The 24,607-nt window shown below is 36.5% G+C and overlaps 1 protein-coding gene across 4 annotated transcripts in view; it reads left to right on the plus strand.

The window, feature by feature from the left end:
* LOC121314606 (arf-GAP with SH3 domain, ANK repeat and PH domain-containing protein 1-like) overlaps positions 1 to 24,607 on the plus strand; it is a 217,966-nt gene that overhangs the window by 159,913 nt on the left and 33,446 nt on the right. For all 4 annotated transcript variants that reach the window (XM_041248042.1, XM_041248044.1, XM_041248041.1 and 1 more), the window contains 8 exons: positions 1,777 to 1,846; positions 3,580 to 3,667; positions 4,147 to 4,195; positions 9,252 to 9,415; positions 14,813 to 14,946; positions 16,046 to 16,137; positions 22,508 to 22,694; positions 23,295 to 23,380. In XM_041248042.1, coding sequence (XP_041103976.1) covers positions 1,777 to 1,846; positions 3,580 to 3,667; positions 4,147 to 4,195; positions 9,252 to 9,415; positions 14,813 to 14,946; positions 16,046 to 16,137; positions 22,508 to 22,694; positions 23,295 to 23,380 — 870 coding nt within the window. The remainder of the gene's footprint in view (positions 1 to 1,776; positions 1,847 to 3,579; positions 3,668 to 4,146; positions 4,196 to 9,251; positions 9,416 to 14,812; positions 14,947 to 16,045; positions 16,138 to 22,507; positions 22,695 to 23,294; positions 23,381 to 24,607) is intronic.

Raw genomic sequence — 24,607 nt, forward strand, 5'->3', positions numbered from 1 at the left:
ACTCATTGTGTGACCCTGAGCAAGTCACTTAACCTTCTTGTGCTTTCGTCTTTCGGGTGAGACGTTGTTGTAAGTGATGTTGTTGTAAGCAACTGATACATAGTTCACACACCCTAGTCTCGTATCTTGTATTTTTATTGTTATTATTATTATTATTCAAGATTGTTTTTAACAAATCCATTTTGTCTTTTTTTTTTTTTTTTTTTTTTTTTGCAGTCTTGTTTCCAACAGAAGTTTGTTACGTTTTTAAAAATTGTTTCAATAGTGACTCGAGTTACAATATACATTTTTAAAGAGTTGACTCAGTAGCTGGGCTAAATGTTAAAATGTTTCAGCCTTGGTTTTTGGGTAATATTCTTAATGAACTGTCAATGATAAGACATTTAGGTAACTTACATCAGTAGAATATAATGTAAATAAAAATGTATTGTTTTTTTATTTTATTTTTTTAATAAAATGTCTGTTTCTGACTTGTGAACTGCTGCCATAATGCTCTTTCCTATCAGCTCTTTTCTGACTTTTTCTTTGCAGCCAAATAAGACCAGTTTTGAAATCGGTCTTATTTGTGGACCCTTTTAGGGCCATTGCAGTTATACTGCCGCTTCATAAATCTCATTTTAATATCAGACTAATATCATTTACAAATGAGCCCCACCTACAATTTGCCCATTTATATAATTAAGGCTTGACACGTCTTAAAATGCATGGCTAATGAGCGGCAGAGCACATTGCACTGCAGAACGCATTTTTGCGGTGCTAACACAGCCTTAACTTGCCAAAAGTGTCATAATACATAAACTCTATGCTATGGCCTTAATGCCGTCGCAGATGCTTGGTACATGTCCCACTATGTGTTTTAATAGTGCTGGAAGGTGGTCGTTTGCTTTGGGGGAAAAAAATACTCAAAGTATACACATGACTTGCTGCTACTTTTTCCTCTGCATTCCAGTTTTATCTGGTGTCAGAAAATATATGAAAAGTAGTTCTCTACTCACATTTTGGAAATAATAATCTCCATAGCGACCTTACACACTAATATTCTTATTCTTTGTGTGAAAATGATTCAGTCATTCCTTGTGGCTTTTATTTTAACTAAAGACAGCATGCATGTTAAGCAAGTTACTGTGGTTTGGCATGACAGCATTTCACAGAAGCACACAGTATTTGAGGTGGAAAATGAGAAAGGAGAAACGAATATCAAATTGTTTATGGAGTATAAATGTAGGTTTTTTATTTGTGAATTTTGGGTGCTTTTATTAAGACACTGAAACTATACTGCAGTACATTACGCTATGTTGCAGACATTGAAAAGGTCCCTGTACGAGAGTTCATATTTTTGCTGGTCAGGTTTAGAATGGTGATCTCTAAAGCTAATAAGATATTAGTTGAAACCTTTAAATGGTGCCATCAATTTCAAGCTGCCTAAGTAACACAGTCCAAATTCTAACCTAAAAACACATGTTAGAAGTGTCTTCAATAATATCTTCTTCAGATGTCATTTCCTGTAGATAACTGGACATACCTAAGTGAAACTAAAAAAGAAGACACAAAAAAGCTGAAAGCTGTGTCCTTGAGGATTTATTTTATTCTTTAATTTGTTTTCTATTTGTGTTTTTTTCTTTGGTAGAGAGGTGGAAGTGTATAAGAACTAATAAACATGCTCACATGGAGGATCCTGAAATGCATGAAATATACTGAGCCTATACTCTTTAGCATCATATATGAATTAAAAGTTTGAGGAGATGTCTTTTGATGTGTATCATCCTTTTTTTACAGGTTAAGAAAAGTTTGGCAGAGAAGAAAGTGCTCTGTTAAGAATGGCATACTTACAATCTCACATGCGACAGTACGTTTTATTTTAGATCTTCCTTTTACTTTAGTTTAAATGTTAGACAACCTAGGGAGCAGCCTAACTATCACAAGTATAGTTTTCAAGCTTTAGTTAAAAAATGGATCATCTTAACTGAAAAGATAACTCAATAATGCCCATCAACTCACTGTAGCAGCCATACTTGGAACTTTGATGTCCATTTTGGATAGACTTGCGAAAAGTTGCCAGGGAAAGTTTGCAATTATATAATGTCATCCATCTCCTAGGAGCCTTAATGCACATTTCAGCCACATTTCATTTTCATTTTTTTTTTTTTTTTTAATTAAGGCACACAAATGGTAACATGTAACAGGTATATTACTTTGAAAATAATGTTGTCCCTGCTGTACTATTAACTCTTAATGGGCTTAGGTACACCCAGAACTCTCATGACTGTAATTGGTAATATTTCCACCTAAAACAAACAACTTCAGTATATTATCTCAGCATCACAGTACACATTTGTCAATGTCATGCTAATTTAGTATCTAGTTTCAGTACCTGTTTGGAGAAAAGCAAGCTGATAACATATATGGTGCAGCCAGTCTTTGACTATTTAATTCCCATATTACTGTTAAACCTAAAGTAGAACAGCACACGTATAATAATGTGGTGACAGTTGATCACAGTAGGCATGATTTATTTATGTATGTATTTATTTTATTTATTCATTCAATTACACATATTCCAGAGAAAGAATTTGTATATGTCTAAGAATCTGCCTTTTCACAGTTATGAATTATCAGCCTATACCTTTAATTTGTTAGTGCTGATAAGGACCAAAGTTCAGTTCTAAATTCAGCTTTTATAACCGAACCAGTGCTTGGCAGTTTGTAAACCCTGTACAGTTTACATTAAAGTTTCTTATACAGCAACGTGGTACTAAAATAAATAAATAAATAAATAATCAGAAAAAAGTAAAGGTGAATGAGGGGCAATAAATATCAAAACAGGGGCATCCTCCTATTGAAGATCAATTGCTTTGGAATGCTTTGAACTTTTATGAGGTCTGGGGTGTTCACATGATCACAGGCATCCCGTCCTCAATTGGATCCTTGCCAACAGTCCTTGAGAGAGTAATTGTTAATTTCCAGCTGAAGTAAGTCTCTCTTGGTGCTGTACAGTTAACATTGCACAAGACCGTTTAAATCGCTAATTACACATACACTTCACTGATTGCCAGGTTGATCCCTTCAGGGGAGTTATATGACTCTATATATAGTCATTAGTTCTGCAATTTGCAAAAAGCCAGCTTTGCATTGGCTGAGATTTCTGTTTAAAAGCACCATATCCGGCTGCATTTTTTAAATACAATTTGTGGACTGTGTGGTGCTTTAAAAAATGTGCTAACTAGAGATTGTTAATGCCCCAGATATTCTAAATGAATTCTGATAATAAAATTAGGCAAACTTTATCAATGTTATAATTCAGGTATGGAAATAAGACTCCTATTGCATAGCAGTTTCACCCATTCCAGGTTTTAATACATGCTTGATTAGCCACAGTATACAGATAACAAGCTCAGATGAGTCTTATTAAACTCCTAGTAAAACCAGTAATGGATCGAACTGCTATGCAATGTAGTCTTATTTTTATCCCTGTAATTGTATATTTCCAAGGAGTACAAGTGCTTTAGAGCATTGTGCATGTTTTAAATATAAAAAGAACCACTGTTCATAATATTCATTTACTCTTATATTTTTGTTTAGTCCAACAGACAGCCTGTAAAACTGAACCTTCTCACCTGTCAAGTAAAACCAAATGGAGACGACAAGAGGTGTTTTGACCTGATATCCCGTAAGTTTGTTACAATATTAATACGTCATGTTAAACCTCGTTTTATTTAAACAAAAAACTGAATGTCTGCTAAAGTCATGACAATAAATATTGCTGCTTCAAAAATGTGCTTCAAAAGGAGGTTTGGTGCTGCAGTGGTTAGAGAAAGGGGCTTGTTACCAGGTGGTTCCCAGCTCAGCCACTGACTCACTGTGAGTGACCCTGAGCAAGTCACTTAACCTCCTTGTGCTCTGTCCTTTGAATGAGACGTTAAAAAAAGGTCATATTGTAAATGAATCTGCAGCAGCAGTTGTGACGCCTAGTTCAGGCCCTAGTTTCTGGAAGGCACTTTGTATAAAAGCATCTGCTAACTGACAAATTCATAAAAAAAAAGTGTTAACATATTTTACTGTATAACCTAAGAAAGGTTTTACTGATTTTGGTAGCTAAGACAATGCTCCTTTTATCGCTTTTCTCTAATTATTTTAATTGTATTTCAGATAACCGAACTTATCACTTCCAGGCAGAAGATGAACAAGAGTTTGTAATGTAAGAAATGTGATTTATATAATGAAAAAAATATATATATCTGTTGCTCACATCAGTTTGCTGTGAATATATCAAATGTCCAGATTTAAAAGAAACACTTTTCATAGCAAACATATATTTTATTTTTAGAGAATATTTGCTGACTGGTTACCTGAAGAAATGCAAGCAGAGATTTCTTTAGCTTACAGTGGTATTAGGGATGTGGACCAGACCAGGTTCTGTGAGTGGTCCGATCCAAATCTATGGAAGTCCTGTACAGTTCCGGTACAGAGAGTGGACCGGTATATGGCTGGTCCATTGCACAAATATTGGGCCTGCAAGCTATTTTTCTCTCGGTTTTAAAAAGATTGGAACTAGTACAATGAAGGAAACACTGCATACTGCAATAAAACTCTGCATTCTCCTAGTTAAAGCATTAACTTTTTAAAAAGCTCTACAGTAAAAAAAAAAAAAAAATACATAAAAAGCCAAATCCCACAAAGGCTTTAATGAGAAGTTACGATAGTATACAACACAACAAAGAACATGTGGATTTTATATATTGTCATGTAATAAACCAGAGCCTTTGAACATTTTTAATGATCTTTCCCATGCGACATGGAACAGTGTTTACCCTCAAGCAATTATCTTTTTAAATGATACAATATTTTAATAAGTTGTTCTCTATCAAGAAAATGAACAGGATAGAATAACATTCAAAATAGCAGAACATTAAAACATCAGTAAACATAAAGCCATAACCAAGATATTGTCAGCTGTCTAAATTGGTATCCCCTGTGTTTCTCACTGTAAATACACCCAGTATCAATCAAACCCATTGTGTGTGATAATGGGGCACAGGTAGACACAGTGTTCAAGTTTGACTTTTCTAGGCGCCCCACTGCCTGAAATGCACAGGGAATACCAAATAATACAGCCATAGACTAAGATATTGTCAGCTGTCTAAATTGGTATCCCCCGTGTTTCTCACTGGCAATACCAATCTTATGTGTGTTCAGTATATAAAATAAATATATAAACAAATATCGGTAAACAATAACTATTATGTAATATCATTTACACAACTCGTGTTTATTCTAGACATAACAGCACAAACCACAGAGCAACAACATTCATGAAAACTTTCGTGATCATTTACTTTCAACTTTCAAGAATTTAAATCTAAAAAGTATATAAAAAATAGGCTACTTTGAAGTCAGCACAATCGTTTGTAAACAGGTAGATCGCATCGTTAATACATTAAGCATTAATTATTTAAAGATTGTTTTAGCTGCGCATGTCAAATATGTTTTTAATGAAAACAAACTAACTGATTCTGCACATCACAAAGAAATCATGCCATCCTGTCAAAAAAGTTAGTAAATGAATGCAAAATGCAGCCGACAACTGCTGCGCGTGCACATCACTCGTATTTCACTCAGATACGAGTGAGCCAGGGGATACAGATTTCTGAGGGGGTACTGAATTGATTACAGCACCGGCAGTGTCACAGACACCTGAAGCATCTTTTTAGACTGATAAACAGTCCTGAGTCCTGAGCCGTTAATCAGCTTTGGGAGCCTGATCTGGTATTTACGGCCCCGCTGACCATTTCAGTAGAGAAAAACTGGTGTGGACTGCTGATGTTGAAGTCCAGTCCGATTTTTTTTGACTCACCAATGGCAGTACGGTACATACCGCGGTACAGAGCTAAACCAGATATCAGACCTTTTTTTGTGGTCTAATATGCATCACTAAGTAGTATAGTTCCAGCTGTCACTTTTTGCAAGTTTGGTATATTTTCTTCTTTAAGAACTTCACATATGAGACTTAACTAGCAAATAGAAGTGCACTGAAGGTTAGATTTATTATTGTTCTACAGTATAACAGACTTTCTGATAACACTGTAAACACATGTTTTTGTCTGGCACTGCGGAACACATTTCCACAAGGCCCCACTGCCTGCTGTTTAACTAGTAGGCAGGCATATATTGCAATTTAAATAAGACCAGAGTATAGATTTTAATAATTTAAAAAGCACCCCAAAAAAAGCCATTTATTCAAAATCTGTGGGTGGCATGGCACATCCTACTTTCATTTAATTTATTAATTTCTTATCATTCTTTTATCCCTAAACCTTTCATGAAAAACAAATGTCAGTTTAAATAAAACTGTTTCATTATTAAAGCTAACAAAATAAACAGTAGCTCTAATTCTGTATTAAAGACATTACGTACATAAGTGCTAATTCTTTGAAGATGAGTTGTAGGGGCAAACTACAGGTAAATGTAAACCATTGTCCTTAAGTACTAGTGAATTCATATTAAATGTAATTTCCTAATACTTTTTATTATTGCCTATACAGCAGATTTTCATTGAACAAGGGAAGCATCTTCTGCAAAGAGCCACTTCATAACCGTCAAGACACCCTGGTGTCATGTATATATTTTTAAAATTTCAGTTACATCATTGATACCATTCTCTGGACAAAGCACAGATAGTTTTTCATTATCTGTTCCAAATGTGTCGGACATTTTTTCATGACAGTGTCTTCCAAGGTACACTTATTGATGTGTATAAAACAATAGCTGTTTAAATCTGCTGGTGTGTAGCACTGCATATTGCACTCTGTACTGTAGCTGATTTTAAGAGCAACACTTTCTCATCATTTAAAACATGCCCATTTCTAATATGCATGAGAAAATTAATTTGTTGTAAGTAACATCATATATATTTGCACAGATATGCTGAAAAAAAATGTAATGTTGACAGTTGCTTTTTGACAGCAGTCTTTCCACATCCAGTATACGTAAGATGACAGTAGATTTTGTTAGTGCACTGATGCTTTGGTTTGGTTTGCATTTTTTTTAGTAAATGTATTGGCTTATAGTGTATTGGCTTATTTGTAACATTATTGCTCTCTAAGTCCAAACTGTATAATGCTGCTGTCCCCTGGTACACCTTGTTGATCTCCGAAGTTGTCTTATCCTTGTTTAAATCAAAGCAAATTCTTGAAAGGTAAGACAATAGTTTGGAGTGAGTTATATTTGGGAAAAAGAACAGAATTGCTCATCTGTAATTTGTGCTATTGCCACAAGATGTCAGTTTAGACTCAACATAGGCTATGATAGTAGCAATACTTAAATAATCAGACATTAACTACAGAATATAAGCAAACCTCTATGATCGTAGTATGCACTTGTGACTCTTTCAACCCTGTTCCAACCAGGTCCTAATGACTTGGACTTCAATTTAATAATTAAGGCCATGGTTGGAACAAGGTCTTGGACTGGAATGGATGAAAAGGCACAAGTGATCTAAGAACACTCAAACACACACATATAACATTTTAAAGGGCTATTTTGTATTTCTACAATAAATATAGGCTTTTAAAATGTTAGATATTTTTGATGATGTAGTTAAAACATTACTGGTATACAGTGCCTATAGAAAGTCTACACCCCCTTTCAAAAATTCACCTTTTTGTTGTCTTATAGCCTGGAATTAAAATGCATTAAAATAGTTGTGTTTTTTTCATTTATCTACATATCTTACCCCAGAACTTCCAAGTGAAAAAAGTATTATAGAAATTGGTAGAAAATTAATTAAAAATAAAAACTGAAGTCGCTTGGTTGGATGAGTGTCCACCCCCCTTGTAATATCAATCCTAAAATAGCTCAGGTGTAACCAATCGTCTTCAAAATCACACAGCAAGTTAAGTGGCCTCCACCTGTGTTAAATTGTAGTGATTCACATGATTTCAGGATAAATTCAGCAAATCCTGTAGGTTCCCTCTGCTGGGTAGTGCATTTCACTGATTTCAAGTTGTTGAAAGGCACAGATCAGGGGATGGGTATAAAGAAATATCAAAGGCCTTGAATATCCCTTGGAGCACGGTCAAGAAGATTATTAAGAAGTGGAAGGTGTATGGCACCACGAAGACCCTATCTAGATCAGGCCGACCCTCCAAACTGGATGACCGAGCAAGAAGGAGACTGATCAGAAAGGCTACCAAGTGGCCAATGGCAACTTTGCAAGAGCTACAGGCTTTTATGACCAATACTGGTCAAAGTGCATGTGACAACAATATCCCAGCACTCCACAAATCTGGCCTGTATGGTAGGGTGGCAAGAAGGAAGCCATTACTCAAGAAAGCCCACCTTGAATCCTGTTTGAAGTATGCAAAAAAACACTCAGGAGATTATTTAGCCATGTGGCAAAAAGTTTTGTGGTCTGACAAAACTAAAATGGAACTTTTTGGCCTAAATGCAAAGCGTTCTGTTTGGCGCAAACCCAACACAGCACATCACCCAAAGGATACCATCCCTATTGTGAAGCATGGTGGTGGCAGCATCATGTTATGGGGATGTTTCTCATCGGCAGGGACTGGGGCACTTGTCAGGATAGAAGGGAAAATTAATGGAGCAAAGTACAAACCTGCTGCCCTCTGCAAGAAAGCTGAAACTGGGACGGAAGTTCACCTTTCAGCATGGCAACAACCCAGAGCACACAGCAAAAGCTATACTGGAGTGGCTAAGGAACAAAAAGGTAAATGTCCTTGAGTGGCCCAGTCAATGCCGTGACCTAAATCCAATCGAAAATTTGTGGCAAGACTTGAAGATTGCGTCCATCAAAGCTCCCCAGAACTTGACAGAGCTTGAACAGTTTTGTAAAGAAGAATGGTCAAATATTACCAAATCTAGGTGTGCAAAGTTGGTGGAGACCTATCCCAGTAGACTCACAGCTGTAATTACTGCCAAAGGTGCTTCCACCAAGTATTAACTCGGGGCTGGAGACTTATCCAATTATGATCTTTCAGTTTGGTATTTTTAATATATAATTTTTTTCTCAATAAAATTTTTTTACCCCTTAACAGTGTGGAGTATGGTGTGCAGATAAGTGGAAAAAAATCCTCATTTAAATGCATGAAACTCTGAGGTACTGACACAACAAAATGTGAAAAAAGTTCAAGGGGGTGTAAACTTTCTATAGGCACTGTATAAGGAAATAATTTTTGAAGTAGGACATTTTATAGCAATTGTTTATCAAATTAATTATATTCTGTTTTTTTATGTAGTTGGATATCAGTGTTAACCAATAATAAGGAAGAAGCTTTAAACATGGCATTTCGGGGGGAGCAGAGCACTGGTGAGAACAGCTTAGAAGATCTTACTAAAGCCATTATTGATGATGTTCTGAGAATGCCTGGCAATGAAGTCTGCTGTGACTGCGGAGCACCAGGTAGGAAGTCTTACATAATTTCTGTTCATAAAACTGTAAACCAAAAAGAGAGAGAGCATGCATGAAAAATAATCTTCATTTGCTCATGTTCTTACTATGAGCCTGTGGCAAAATGGTTAGTTGGGTACAGGTGTAGGAGTGATGCAGTGCAATTAGAAAATAGATTCATTTTTTTAACCCAGGTCTGGTGACTAAACAGTAATTACAGGTAATCTATAGCAATGTGTATTGCACTGTTCAAAACAAAGGGTTTGCAGTCCCAAATACTAAACACAGTCCCATTACAAACACAATACACTAACACGGTCACCAGTCCTGGGTCCGTGCTGTAGTGCTCGTGGTGCTATTATAATTATTTATTGTGTCACAGGTAGAGTGCTGTATGGGTGCATGCTGTAGTACTTGTGGTGCTATTATAATTATTTATAACGGGATTTACGATTATACTGTATTTACAGTATAATCGTAAATCTCGAAAAACTACTCACTTATAAATCTTTTGTAGTCATTTTTGTATTACTTTAGTATAAATACATGTTAATTTGGATTCACATGTTGTTTTTTTCTGACTTTATTTGAACGAAAAGACACACATTTGCCCGTTTTCCCATTGGAAATAGTGATATTTTGAAATATCACTGTCCTGGTCACAAAAGCAAAGTTTGTGGGGAATAATAGCCATTTTCTATACTTTTGAGGCATAAGCAATTAGGAAATAACACTTACTACCCAGGAACAAAAACTGTGTTACATAGTGTTATTTATTGTGTCACAGGTGCAGTGCTGTCCGGGTTCATGCTGGTCTCTGGTGACAGCTCCGGACGTGTTAGCTGTCTACTAATAATAATAGACAATTGGAGTCAAAAACAAACAAACACTTACAACATTTCACAATCCACAGGTCCTTCTGGGTTCTTTCTTTAACCAAAACAAATGAACAGATTACATCGCTTCATCCCCTATTTGTACCTTCACACATGAGCCCTTGGTAAACGATTGCAGCCGCACCTCCAATCCGTGGCTGCCACATCATTTTCCTTCCAGGTCGATGAGTTAGTGCACCATAGCTCCGCCCCCTTTCTAGATGACCGACTTCTTTTTAGCGCTGGGAATGAAGTGTCAGGCCAAACATATGTTGACACAGTAATTACAATGACCGTGTAATTCACATAGCCTATTTTGCTGCCTTTAATCCCAAAATATTAAACACGGGAGAAACGTTAACTGCAGACCTGAAATAATAAAACTGAAGTGCTTGTGTTTTATACACACTGTACATTTCTAGTAATATGTAGAAATTAAATTTTTTAATTAAGTTTTAAAACCACAGACACTGTCAAATTATTAGTAAATTATATAAAATATATGTCAGTGGAGACTATCAACCTAAAAAATAATATTATGTTGTCTGTTATTACAAAGGCAGACACACAGTTGAAATCAATGCTACTCTTCACATGCATTTTAATGATAGCCTGACCTACTACTGTTGTGTGGTTAGAGTCAAGATGCAGTGTATCTACTAAGTAAGCAGTACGTTCCTCTGAATCAGCAGTTGTAAAGCGCTGTAGGATGAAAATAATGTATGAAACACAGTAGCATTGATCATAATAATAATATAATAATATATTTTTATATAGTGCCTTTTGTAGTGGACCACTTTACAGAGGTAGGCTGTGAACTGTGCATTACATGCAGAGTGACTAACAATAGGACATTGATTTAACATCTCATCCGCAGGATGGATCAGTGGCCGTGTCGCATACAAGGCAAATATTGTTAGTCCATCTAATTTATTTTACTAACTGCGGACAACATTTGAAAGTGAATGTTATACTTACATCATCTGACTGGTGGAATATTTAATACTTGGTAAAAAAAATAATAATACATACATTGTGAACACTGAATAGATAGCATTGCCTATAGATTGTATTATGAGAACCACTGGTAAATTTATTATCTTGTAATAAGCTGTAATTTACACAGTTAAACTGTTCTGGAGAAGAAATCTAATGTGGTTATGGTCGATTTTTGCTTAATTAAAAGAACATTGCTTCAGTTCTAAGGATAATTGCTTTTAATTTAAAAAAAATGTTTGTTCTTGTAATCTGCTTTTAGCTAGCTCAAGGTCAGCAAAAAGAAGCAAAAAAAAAAAAAAAATGCCTAACTTTCAGTATTTATGAATGTTATTCTTGTGAAAACCATATTGTAGGAGTACTTTGTACTAGGGACCTCCATTGAGATGTTCTATGCTTGTATGCAGAAAGGCAGCAGTACCAGGCTGTGAGAGCTAAAATACTTACAAAATGTTTCAGTGATTGTTTTCTGAATTAGATTAAAAAATAGTTTGTGTCTCTGACAGAGCATAGACTCTGCATATCGGTGCCTGGGTGGCCACCAAATGCACAGCCACAAGGCATTGATTGTTTGATTAATTGTTTGATTGATGTTTGAATGGAAAAGTGTGGAATGTGGCCAGGTGGTGATTGAGTGATTGATTGAGTCAATCAAGCCCCTGGCCACAGGGTATAAAAGGGAATAAAGGAGTGTGTAGGAGAGAGAAGAGAGCCTGGAGCAGAGAGAAAGGAAAGCACTATGATAGCTGCAGCCTTGGTGTGGTATTTGGTTTATTTTGAAGAGTTTGTATGGTTTTGTTCAAACCTTTATTTTGTTCCTATGTTTTATTTGTTTTGTAATGTGTGTATAATTAAAGTGTGCCAAGGCACTTTAACACTAGAACCGCTGGGTTTGTGCTACTACCTAGAACCGCCAGTGGTAGTCATTTTGATGGGTACATTTTAAACAGCTTTGATATGAATATGAGACACAAACTATCAGATACAACTCAAAAGTTTTATTTATGAACATCATATGTAACATTTGCCTAGCAGAAACACAGCATTTCAATGAAAAAATAAACATAAAAGGCTTTATTTTCAAAATTAGCGCATATACATGATGTAAAAAAATGAAAAACTATAATAAAATAAACATTTCAAAAGAAGATATTGTGTAAACTGCTATAGTACCTACAACATTGTAAAAACAAAGTAATTATTTACAAAAATAACATTAAAGGCCTTTTTTTCACATTAGCCTACTGCAAAAAATTAAAAACTATAATAAAATAAACATTTCAAAAGAATCTTGTAACGCTCTTAATAATGTTGGTCCACTATGAAAGGCGCTATATAAAATAAAGATTGATTGATTGATTGTGCAAAAACTTGATTGTAAAAACCTTAGTATAAGTCTATTTTCTAGTTATTTTTAGGGGCTCCTAAAAGGGGGGAGTGACTTATACACCGGATTGACCTGTAGACTTTTTCCTGAAATTGTTGTCTCAAAAAAAAAAAAGGGGGGGGGGGGGTTACTTATACACCGTTTTTTACGGTACTTTAAAGTAGCCCCTATAGTAGCACAATCCACACAGATGTTGTGTGCATTTACCTCATACTGCTCTTTCACACTTGGCACAGATAAGTTTTATTTTTATTGCATTTAGTTACCTGGCATTGTTTACTGTTGCGTGTGACACTTTATATGCACTGTATGCAGCTTGAGGTGCGTTTCCCTGCCACTTTGCAGGTTTCGGATCGAAATGTTTCTGCCAAAGCTCTGTGGCTAATGTGGCTAGGTATTTTCCCGGGTGCATTCACTGATCGAAATGAATGAATTGATGGATGCCATATCCAGTACATTGTAAAATTGGACAACTGAACACCGGTGATTGCTTTCACAGAGTTGTATGTTTTGCGCAGATGGTGGAAACTCTCTTCTAGTTTTGTGTCTTGTTCCAACCAGGCTGTTTTTTTTTCTTCAACTGTTTTGCTAATTACAGTGAAATAAAAAAATTGGCATTGGTAACATTCATCCCTTTTCCTAAGTACGATTACGTCAGGCTAAGTACCACATTGTCACCCAGTCTCTGACCAGCTGCAGGGCGAGTTTCATCTTCGCACAGGTAGGGGTATGGTCCGCTGCCAGCCAGAACTTGATCCCAAATTTGAAAGGTTTGTTTGACATGTATTGTGTCCAGCGACACTGTGCTTTTGTCGGAAACAGTTACTTGTCCATGGAATGTTTTATGTTTAGCTTGAAACAGTCAGTGTTGTTTTCAATGAAGGCGTTCCAATTTTCTGATGCTAAGGCAAATATATCTGTAGTTGCTCTCAAATCAAAATGCAAAAATCTCAAGATTTCTCGAATAATTCTTGTAATAGTATTATAAGACTGCAGACTGTATATGCTCACGTAGACAGCCAGAGGGCAGTTCTCCAATGAATTGATAAGATTGCAGTATATTTTTGGATAACACGTATCTAGACTTCAGGAGCAATGTTCTATTCAAATACATACTGCTGTAAACTTAGCAAAGGTAGAGATAACAAACTGGCTTGTATACATATAAAAAACAGTGTATTGTAGGTTATATTAACAATAAAAGCATGTATTGTAACAAGCCATCAAAATGACTACTTTTGACGGTTCTAGGTAGAAGTGCTTATAACTTTTTTATTTTTGTGATCCTGACTTTCAAACGCCATCAGAGTATTTAATACATATATTAAGAAAAGTCAGGAACAGACAATGGCGGATCTTTAACACACGCAGAGTAATTTAAATTTTAAAAGTAAAAACCGAAATGACTGCCGTGGCGGGCTTAACTGTTCCCAGTGTAATCAAAGGGATATTGCCCTCATGTGGTGGAATAGTAATAGTGAACTACCCTATCTGGTCATACTCTGGACAGACGCATACTATATGTTAACCCAGAGGTTCTCAAATTTTTTTTGCTGCGCACCCCTTCCAAGACGCATGCCCCATGTGCACTTCCCCCTATTAATAAACAGTACAGTATTTAGAAAAAGGTGATTTTCCCAACATATAATAACATCTTTTTTCTGAAGACGGAAAGCAACTTATAACATATAACCACTATTCAAATACAGCTTCAAGTGCTTTGGCAGGTATCGCTGCTTTCTTCAATAAACCTCGGTCCTTTGAGTTGAAAGAGCTTCCGTTCGAAACAATCTTGTGGCTTATCTTTGAGGGCACGATGTTTGTTATCCAGATGGCGTTTTAGTTTGGTTTCATGCTATCATCAGCAAGAACAAATAACATCCGAGTCGCGTTCAGATCTCTACGTTCACACGTTGATTTAGGCACTAAGAAATGATGTGATGCATCAGAATATTGTTCAATGAAGCTGTGATATGATGCACCTTGTTTTACAATTATCAGGAAGTCAGAAGCAAATGTTCACCAGTCAGGTCATGCACCCCCCACTTTGAAAACCTCTTGTGTTAAGTGTTATTTTCATTTATTTACAGAAACTTGCATGCTCCTTTATGATGCTTCTGTTCTTTCCTGCATTCCCTCTTTGTGCTGCAGATCCTAAATGGTTGTCAACAAACCTGGGCATTTTGACGTGCATAGAATGCTCTGGAATACACAGGGAAATGGGGGTGCACATTTCAAGAATCCAGTCCATGGAACTTGATAAACTAGGAACTTCTGAACTCTTGGTAAGTTGCTTTACTATATTTCATATTGTATTCATTATCAAAAGTATTACATTATTGTTTGAGAAGTTGTGTATCAGAAGTAACACACTGCATACAATACGTGTTGGTGGAGTAAAATGCATGCTTTATGTCTTTAACTACATAGGAATACTTTTATATCATCTACATTTTTATTCTGTTTAATTTCTTACCTGTTTAATATCCTATTGTGTGTGTGTGTGTGTTTGTAGGGGTTTTAATCGATTTAATGATTAATCACACCTTTGATTGATTAAAAAATGATTGATTAATCTTGTCTACCTGAGTGCAATATCAAAAAATGGTGCTTGAAAAAGAAATCTTGAAAAATGTCGTAGCGTTCTAAAGACTTTGGCAAAAGGGAAACTGAAAGGTATACCCAGTATTTCACTATATCTCAGACTGAAGAAAAACAGACTAACTTGCAACATTTGCTTGTCGTGCTTTTCTTTCATGGCAGTACAAGTTTATTGTAAGCTGATTTATTTTTATTCAATGTATTTCTTTCAGAAATCAGAAAATTAACAGCTATATCTTACATTTTCTGAGGCTAGCTAAAGTAAAATAGCTATAAAATAGCTTTACATGCTTAATAACTAGTCCAGTAAAAGTAGTGTAAATCTGAAGAGACTCAAGACTGAGTTTCTCAAGTAAACTGGGGAAGCATATCAGTGTTGCACAGACTTCTGTGCATGTTTCATTTATGGGTTTCAATGCGCAGAACAGCGCTAGTACACCTTACTTCAGAAAAACTTTTCAGAAGTATTTTTTAGTAAGTATGACAAACAATTACAAGCAGATATAGCAGATATATAATATTTAATACGAAAACAAGATGATATAAATGATCCCTTTTAACCCCATTTTTACAAATAGTATTTATAAAAATGTTGTACACATAGAGTTTTTAAAATTCATAGTCCCCTCACACCATGCAGTTCCTATTGTATTACTTACCGTATCTTTCATTAGGTGCATTCATCTTGACCTTGGGACAATATATTTTACAATATACATTCAGTTATGTTATGTATTGCTATGTCAGAAAGAGATAATACTGAAGTGTCTTTTTTTTTTACAGCTGGCCAAGAATGTAGGAAACTGTAGTTTTAATGAAATTGTGGAAGGAAACCTCCCTTGTCCTTCACCAAAGCCCACTCCATCAAGTGATATGTGAGTAAAATAAGTTTCAAAGAACATTATATTTAAATGCTAATTAAACAGACTTAGCGTATTCCTTCAAATGTGACGCCCTTGAATTTAAGACCCAGCTCAAATTTCCCACCCTCAATTTGAGGAAAAAATAAAACATCAAATAAATCTGCATTTACAAAGATACAACCTCAGTTACGCATATGGAGGCAGTTTGCATCCTCGCTGTTACACAAGAGCATTACAGTTATGTCATGTTTCTCATATCTACTTGTGATTATTCACACCGTTTTTCTACCTTTTTGTGAACTGTGGTATTGCTTGGCATGTCATTGTGTTAGAACTGAGCCTATTAGCGAAACGCTGAAATTGTATTTGCTTCTCTTTGAATTAGTTAAAGACACTGATTTGAAAATGGCTTCCTGCATGTCATGGATGATTCCACTATGTAACACAATTTTTGTTCCTGGGTAGTAAGTGTTATTTCTAAATTGCTTATGCCTCAAAAGTATAGAAAATGGCTATTATTCCTCACAAACTTTGCTTTTGTGACCAGGACAGTGATATTTTGAAATGTACCTATTTCCAATGAGAAAACGGGCGAATTTGTGTCTTTTCGTTCACTAAAGTCAGAAAAAAACAACATATGAATCCAAATTAACATGTATTTATACTAAATTAATACAAAAATGACTACAAAAGATTTAGAAGTGAGTAGTTTTTCGAGATTTACGATTATACTGTAAATCACTTTCACGAATCAGCCCCCAAATGTAGTCTCCCATCATGTTCTTGTTATACTGTCCTTGGTAGCGGTGTTCAAAGTCCAGTATATCCTGGTGGAAGCGCTCGCCTTGCTCCTCCGAGTACGCTCCCATGTTCTCTTTGAATTTATCAAGATGAGCATCAAGGATATGGACTTTGAGGGACATCCTACAGCCCATTGTGCCATAGTTCTTCACCAGAGTCTCAACCAGCTCCACATAGTTTTCGGCCTTGTGATTGCCCAGGAAGCTATGAACCACTGCGACAAAGCTGTTCCAAGCCGCTTTCTCCTTACTAGTGAGCTTCTTGGGGAATTCATTGCACTCCAAGATTTTCTTTATCTGTGGTCCGACGAAGACACCGGCTTTGACCTTTGCCTCAGACAGCTTAGGGAAGAAGTCTTGAAGGTACTTGAAGGTTGCAGATTCCTTATCTAGAGCTCTGACAAATTGTTTCATAAGGCCCAATTTGATGTGCAATGGTGGCATCAGCACCTTCCGGGGGTCCACCAGTGGCTCCCACTTGACGTTGTTCCTCCCCACAGAGAACTTGGTCCGCTGTGGCCAGTCCCGCCTGTGGTAGTGTGCCTTGGTGTCCCTGCTGCCCCAAAGGCAAAGATAGCAGGGAAACTTGGTAAAACCACCTTGGAGACCCATCAGGAATGCCACCATTGCAGCCTTTTGATGCCATCTCAGAAAAATGCAGATATGTATCCACTTAGGCAGCTGGAACTAAACTGAACTGGTGGGCTTAAGGCCCCTGTATTTATACTATTATTTATATTAAGGGAAAGTTCTAGAAAGTTCTAGAAAGTTCTAGAAGTTACTCCAAGTTTACTCCAAGCACTGAATCTATCTGGAATGTTCTGGAAAATAGGTAAATTTAAAATATCACTATCCTGGTCACAAAAGCAAAGTTTGTGGGGAATAATAGCCATTTTCAATACTTTTGAGGCATAAGCAATTAGGAAATAACACTTACTACCCAGGAACCAAAAAAAAAAAAAATTGTTACACGGTGTTCGGGGTTGGACAGTTTTTGTTTGTTTTTTCACAGCAGTAAGTCATGTTGCCTTTTGTTAATCGGGCAGTGACGTCTTGGTTTGCCTTTTTTCTGCAGCCAGTCACGTTGCTGTTTGTGTACTCAGGTAGTCACATGTCTTGTTGGCGATTTTCATACATGCTTCACTATACTCAAATTTAAAACACAGACCATTTTTGAGAAGAAAATGGTGGTTTAAAAAGTGCATCTTAAATTCAAAGGAATACGGCAATTGGAAAACATTGAAGTAATAAATTCACACTCAAAGTATATTTTAGTTTGTGCTACAACCAAAGCAGACCAACTATGTCTTCAGTCATCATTTATTAACCAGTGGGTTGCAAAGCCCACTTTCCCAAAATAAGGAATATTACTGATCGAGCATTTTTCCCTGTCTCACATCAACAGTAATGTTTTTTTTTTGTTGTTTTTTGTTTTTTTTTAAACCTTATGTAATTTGACTCTGGTAAAGCAAAATAGTGTGCTTGCAAAAAATGAGTACCACCAATCAAATGTAATTGAACTTTACACTGAGAACAAGGCAGCTGAAAGTTGCGTTGAGTGCAAGAAAGTGAGCTTTTGCAACTGGCAACTCGAGCTGCACTAGGATCTGAAAAGCTAAAAGCGGTAAAAGAAAATTATAAGGAATTGTTAAGAAATAAAGTTAAATTAAGTGTATCTAAAACAAAATAAAATAAAAATAATTACAATTAGTTAGATTAGTGAAAAAAAAATTGAAGCTGCATCACCATCAAATTCAATGACAAGGCCAGCAGAAACTGAAAGAAAATAAAAAGCGGTGGGCCTAAATGTAAATGCGACAAATCATATCTTCAGCTGGGCTTCGCTTATATTTGTTCCGAAACTGAACGCAAACCGCAGTGTGTCATTTGCTTTGAAGTGCTTGCCAATGAAAGCATGCAATCGTCAAAACTCAAGAGGCATCAACAAACACTACACTTTGGCTTACTTTGAAAGGAAATTGACGCAGCAGATACAAACACAAGTTTTAGTTTCATAGCTTATAGCTAAATGTAAGAAAGCCCCCACGATAACTGAAGAGTTGATATTGCCAGCTGCTTTGAATATGTCAGGGTTCTCACCAGCGCTGTTGAGCATAACGGGCCTGACGTTGTTACCTGGAAAAATGATGCTGTAATCAGGCCGCTACGCTGGGTTTTCAGTTTGCGTAACTGTTGATTATTCCTTTATGTGAGAAATTGGTTTGCTAAAAATACTTGTTTCAGCTCTCAATACTCTTCAATGTGTTGGTTGTAAAAGCATGTTCTTTTGGTGCATGTAATATATGTGACATAGAGACGAGATTGAACTTCATTGAACTTTATTAGCACATTCCCCCCTGTTGACTGTTGAGACTAGATCCTGGGTGCGCCCCTGACACACAGCTCTGTAACAACTAACTCAGTTGCAGATCTTTATTATTATACCGTAACAAACTGGATTAAATAAATCAATCATTCAGACGAAGCACAGTAATGTGTATTATAAACAGTTGAGATATTCAGTCTTTTTTTTTTATTTCGTCTTTAGAAAAAAAAATCCAAAGTTCCACAATTTTACAGTAATCTTTTGTATGACTTCAGTTTTCCATAGATAGATTTTCATATAATTTGTAGGTTTTAAAATATAAAATGTGGGACACAGTACAAGTCCAGCTTTACTTGCGATAAGTGGAAAAAACGTTCAGTACTTTAAAAAGTATTTGCCCCTTGTCTGATTTTCTGGATTTTTGCATATTTTTGACACTGAATGTTATCAGATCTTCAACCAAAATCTAATATTGGATAAAAGGGACCCTGAGTGAACAAATAACACAAAAGTTTGATACTTATTACATTTAATTATTAAAGAAAGTTATGCGACACCTAATGCAACCCCGTGTGAAAAAATAATCGCCCCTTTAGACTCAGTAACTGGTTACACCACCATTAGCAGCAATAACTGCAACCAAACGCTTCCTGCCGTTATTGATCAGTCTCTCACAGCGCCATGGAGGAATTTTGACCCACTCGTTCATGCAGAACTGCTTCAACTCAGTGACATTTGTGGGTTTTCGAGCATAAACTGCTCATTTCAACATCTCAATGGGGTTTAGGTCTGGACTTTGTCTAGGCCATTCCAAAACTTCAAATGTTTTGTTCTTCAACCATTCTGATGTAGACTTGCTTGCGTGTTTTGGATCATTGTCTTGCTGCATGACCCAGCTGCGCTTCAGCTCACGGACAGATGGCTTGACATTCTCCTGTAGAATTCTCTGATACAGAGCAGAATTCATGGTTCCTTTAATGATGGTAAGTCGTCCAGGTCCTGATGCAGCAAAGCATCCCAAAATCATGACACTACCACCACCATGCTTGACCGTTGGTATGAGGTTCTTACTGTGGAATACAGTGTTTGGTTTTCGCCAGACATAACGGAGCCCATGTTGGCCAAAAAGTTCCAGTTTTGACTCATCTGTCCATAGAACATTGTTCCAGAACTCTTGAGGATCATCCAGGTGCTTTTTGGCAAACTTGAGACGAGCATTCATGTTCTTAGTGAGCAGTGGTTTCCGCCTTGCTACTCTGCCATGAATCCCATTTTTGCCCAGTGTCTTTCTGATGGTGGAGTCATGAACACTGACCTTAGCCGAGGCGAGAGAGGCCTGCAAATCCCTGGATGTTGTTCTAGGGTTCTTTGTGACTTCCTGGATGATTTAACATCTTGCTCTTCGAGAGATTTTTGTAGGACGGCGACTCCTGGGAAGATTCACTGTTGTCCCAAACTTTCTCCATTTGGACAATATGGCTCTGACTGTGGTTTGGTGGAGCCCCATAGCCTTAGAAATGGCTTTGTAACCTTTTCCAGACTGATAGGCATCACTAACTTTTTTTTCCTGAGGTCTTCAGCAATTTCTTTTGATCGTGGCATGATATGCTAAAAGAAACTGTGCTGACAACTTCGCTCTGATGGTAAGGGCCAAAGTTAGCCAAACAAATGAAAGAAGCACCAAACTTTGGTGTCAACCCACATAAAGATCTGACCAAATTCAATGTGAAAAATGTGCAATAAAGCAGAAAATCAGACAGGGGACAAATACTTTTTCACAGTACTATATATTCCTTATATAACTATGGCGCAAGAGTGACAAATGGGTTTTCCACTTATTCTTGCAAGCACACATGTGATCAAGTGTAAGTTACGTCTTTTAATGGTGCAACAATATATATATATATATATATATATGTATATATATATATATATACACGACATCAACAGCAAAACTCCACAATCACATGATCACGGTAAATGTATTAAAATGTGAGATGATGCACGTTATTTGTATAGATTATTTTTTTAGTAATCAATAAGTAGCCTATATTATTTTAACTACAAATAATCGAATACAACTCACACGCAGAAACTACTACGGTACTACGCAGTAGGCTACAATTGAAAAAAAAAAAGTCGTGAATTTAAAAAAATGTTTAGAAAACCTAATATTTATACTATTTTTGAAAGAAAGAATAAAAAGCATTAATTATATCCCCATAATCGTAGGCCATTCTTAATGTTTTGAAAGGTAAAAACAGGTTTCTCAGTCGGACAGAAACGATAACACTGGCAACAATCTAGTTTCCCCTCCGTGGAACAGCGTTCATGTGTTGCTAGGGAGTACGTCATCCTATAGCGCAGACAGTGCGTCTACCTACTGAGAACCATAGATATAGAATATTATCCTGACAACTACTTCCACAAAGCGTAAACATGTGCGTGACTTGTCCTGCCTCGACTGCAGAGGGTTGTGAAGATCTCAGTTTCTTTCGCTGTTGACACAGAGTGGTGTGCAAAGATTCAGCTTCAACCAACTAAATGTATCTTTGCAAGTCCATAGAGTTAACATTTTTGAGCATAATGGCAAAATCACAGCTTTAAAAAAAAAAAAAAGCCATCAAGCATTTGCTGCCGTTTACAACAAGGTATTTAGTTGAAATAGGCAGCCATGACGGAAGATTTTCCATCATGGCAGCAATCAAACGAAATACAGGAACAAGCTTCATATGGGGGAGGAGCCTCAGAGTTAGTATCTCACCCATAACATCTCACTGGAGAAACCTTACAGCACAGATCACATATTAGGTTAGGTTTTTTTTTGTAATCATTTAATTACTTTATTGTATTTGTAAAATGTACTGTTTGGTTTATTTATTTATTTATTTATGTATTGATTGATTGATTGATTTACAATATCTACATAAAATTAAGTATTTTACTTTTATTACATTTCTTTATGGCTTTGTTTTTACTGGGTGGGTCACAGCTTTAATAGTGGGTCTCCAAAAATAAAATAAGGCTGAGAGCCATTGTCTTGTGATGCAAATAAATGTATGTCTTAAAAGATATTTGAAACACCAGTTCCCAGGAAACCATTGTGTCGCATCCCTTCTACAGATGAATCTGGTAAACCAGACATCTTTGCCAAGTTTTACAAACTATTTTGCATACGAGAGCATAATGGAATATCCTGAATCATCCCAGTTGATTAAAGTCTGTGCAAATAATTGCAGTATGTTTTCTTTTCCAGGACTGCACGCAAAGAATTTATTAATGCTAAATATGTAGATCATAAGTTTACCAGGAAGACCTGCATATCGGCATCAGCTAAAATGAATGAGCTGTTTGATGCTGTTAAATCCAGAGACTTACTTGCACTAATTCAAGTCTATGCAGAGGGGGTAGAGCTGATGGAGCCACTGCCAGAAACTGGACAGGTGAGGCATCCGGTTTCTACAATGCTGAATGAAGCTTGAATGGCTTTGAACAGTTGTCTTTCCTGGTAGTAGCTGAAATAGATCTTTGCATTTTTCTTTTTATATTCTGGGAAGTCATGTCTTCAGTTTTGCGTTTATTGATAACTACATTTCTGAAGAAGGGTAGCAAACAATTTAAATGTAGACATGGTCCATGTAATAACGTCAGCCCACCGTAGCATATGTTACAATAACAATCAGTTGTTGTCAATATCATCATGTTATAGTCTGTGTCATCAGGAAATCTGTGTCTGTGCCTATCAAACATATCTGGTAAATGATGTCTTGTCACTGTGATAAAGTTTCGAGAACTTCAAATTTACAATATTTGGCATATTTCCTTTGCCACGAATGCCATCTTTGTGTCCTGTCTGCCATTCTCTACATTAGTGAACAGAAAAAAAAACAATATAGACTAAAATGTACAAAAGTTTGTACTGTGTAAAATACTGATTTGAGTCCCTTTACATTGAAGCTGTATATATTACATGTACGTACACATCTACTCATTGCATTTTAAATGATTGTTTTATTGCCAAATTGTGTAATCTTGTTTTCCAGGAGCCGGGAGAAACAGCACTTCATTTCTCAGTGCGGACTGCAGACCAAACTTCACTTCACCTGGTTGATTTTCTTGTTCAAAATAGGTAAGAGCAAACACAGATGGTTTCTCCATCGATCTTAATTTCTTGTTTTGTTTAAAATGTTAGACATGAAGTCAACAGACCCCATAAAAAAATAAAGATTATAGAAAAAAATGTGTTAATTGAAAAGTAGTTGTTTCTCATTTATTTTACAGATTTACAGCAGTGCTAGCTCTGGCCCATACAATGCATATGTTCAGCTACAAAGTATCCCAGCAAAGTGCTAGAATGAGCTGCATCTAGGTCTCAGTAAATAATGATTATGGTTGCTCAGCCACTTCAAGTCAGATTTTAAGATCTAAGTTTGTAATTAAGTGTCTTTGTCAGGATGTGAGTGGTGTGAGGAAGAATATAATGTCCAAAGAGCTGGTATATTTACAGTGAATGCAGGTTTATTTTTATATTTTGTTCCCTGCTATGATCAATGGTATTGGGGGCTGTAATAAATACAGTGTCCAGTGTGCCAGTACTCATGCTCCGTGGTTCTGTATCCAGTGGTGGTGAAGTGGCAGTGCAGGTGCTCCGGATGATTGTGCTGGCTCAGTAGCCACAGCTCCCGTGGTCTCTGTCTGCCAAATACAAAAAACAAAACAAGCAGCACTCTGGCTTGTCCACATCAGCATAAGGGGCCGTACTCACGTACTGCATCCCCTTTGTACTGCTAAGCTCCTGCCTGTGATCAGTGCTGCACCACGCTCTATCCAATCACTGCACGCAACACAGCTGATCACGTTAGAGTCGTTCAGCAATCTTACAGCTATGCCCTTTCCCCAAGATGGCTGACTTCTGGTTCCGTCCTACCATCGAGTTTGCCCATCCCTGTGAAGGCATACCACCAAGTTTACTTAGTGCCCTTCCAGCTGTTGGATATATTATGAGAGTAATCTGGCAATATGAATTAAACCCCTGGTTTGCAAACAATTTTCTTTGGTGGCCTTCGTTTTCCTAAATATACTTAGTTAATCGTTTGAAAAATAAAGAATATGTAGACATATGCACATCTAAACAGTTTTTAAGAATTTCAGTAGTAAAACTAAATTCAGCAGTCCCGGGGGTTATTTTGTATTATTATTGCACTGACAACAGGTACAACTTGGGTATCTGTGTCAGCAGACACAAAACAATCAATCACCTGCTCCACAATTCAGAGCTAAAGCTAATAATGCTTTTATACAGTAAGACTCCATAACAAATCATAAATTTACCCTTTATAAAAAAAGGGCATACAAA

This window comes from Polyodon spathula, chromosome 4, assembly GCF_017654505.1.
Source record: "Polyodon spathula isolate WHYD16114869_AA chromosome 4, ASM1765450v1, whole genome shotgun sequence".
In the NCBI taxonomy this organism is placed as follows: Eukaryota; Metazoa; Chordata; class Actinopteri; order Acipenseriformes; family Polyodontidae; genus Polyodon; species Polyodon spathula.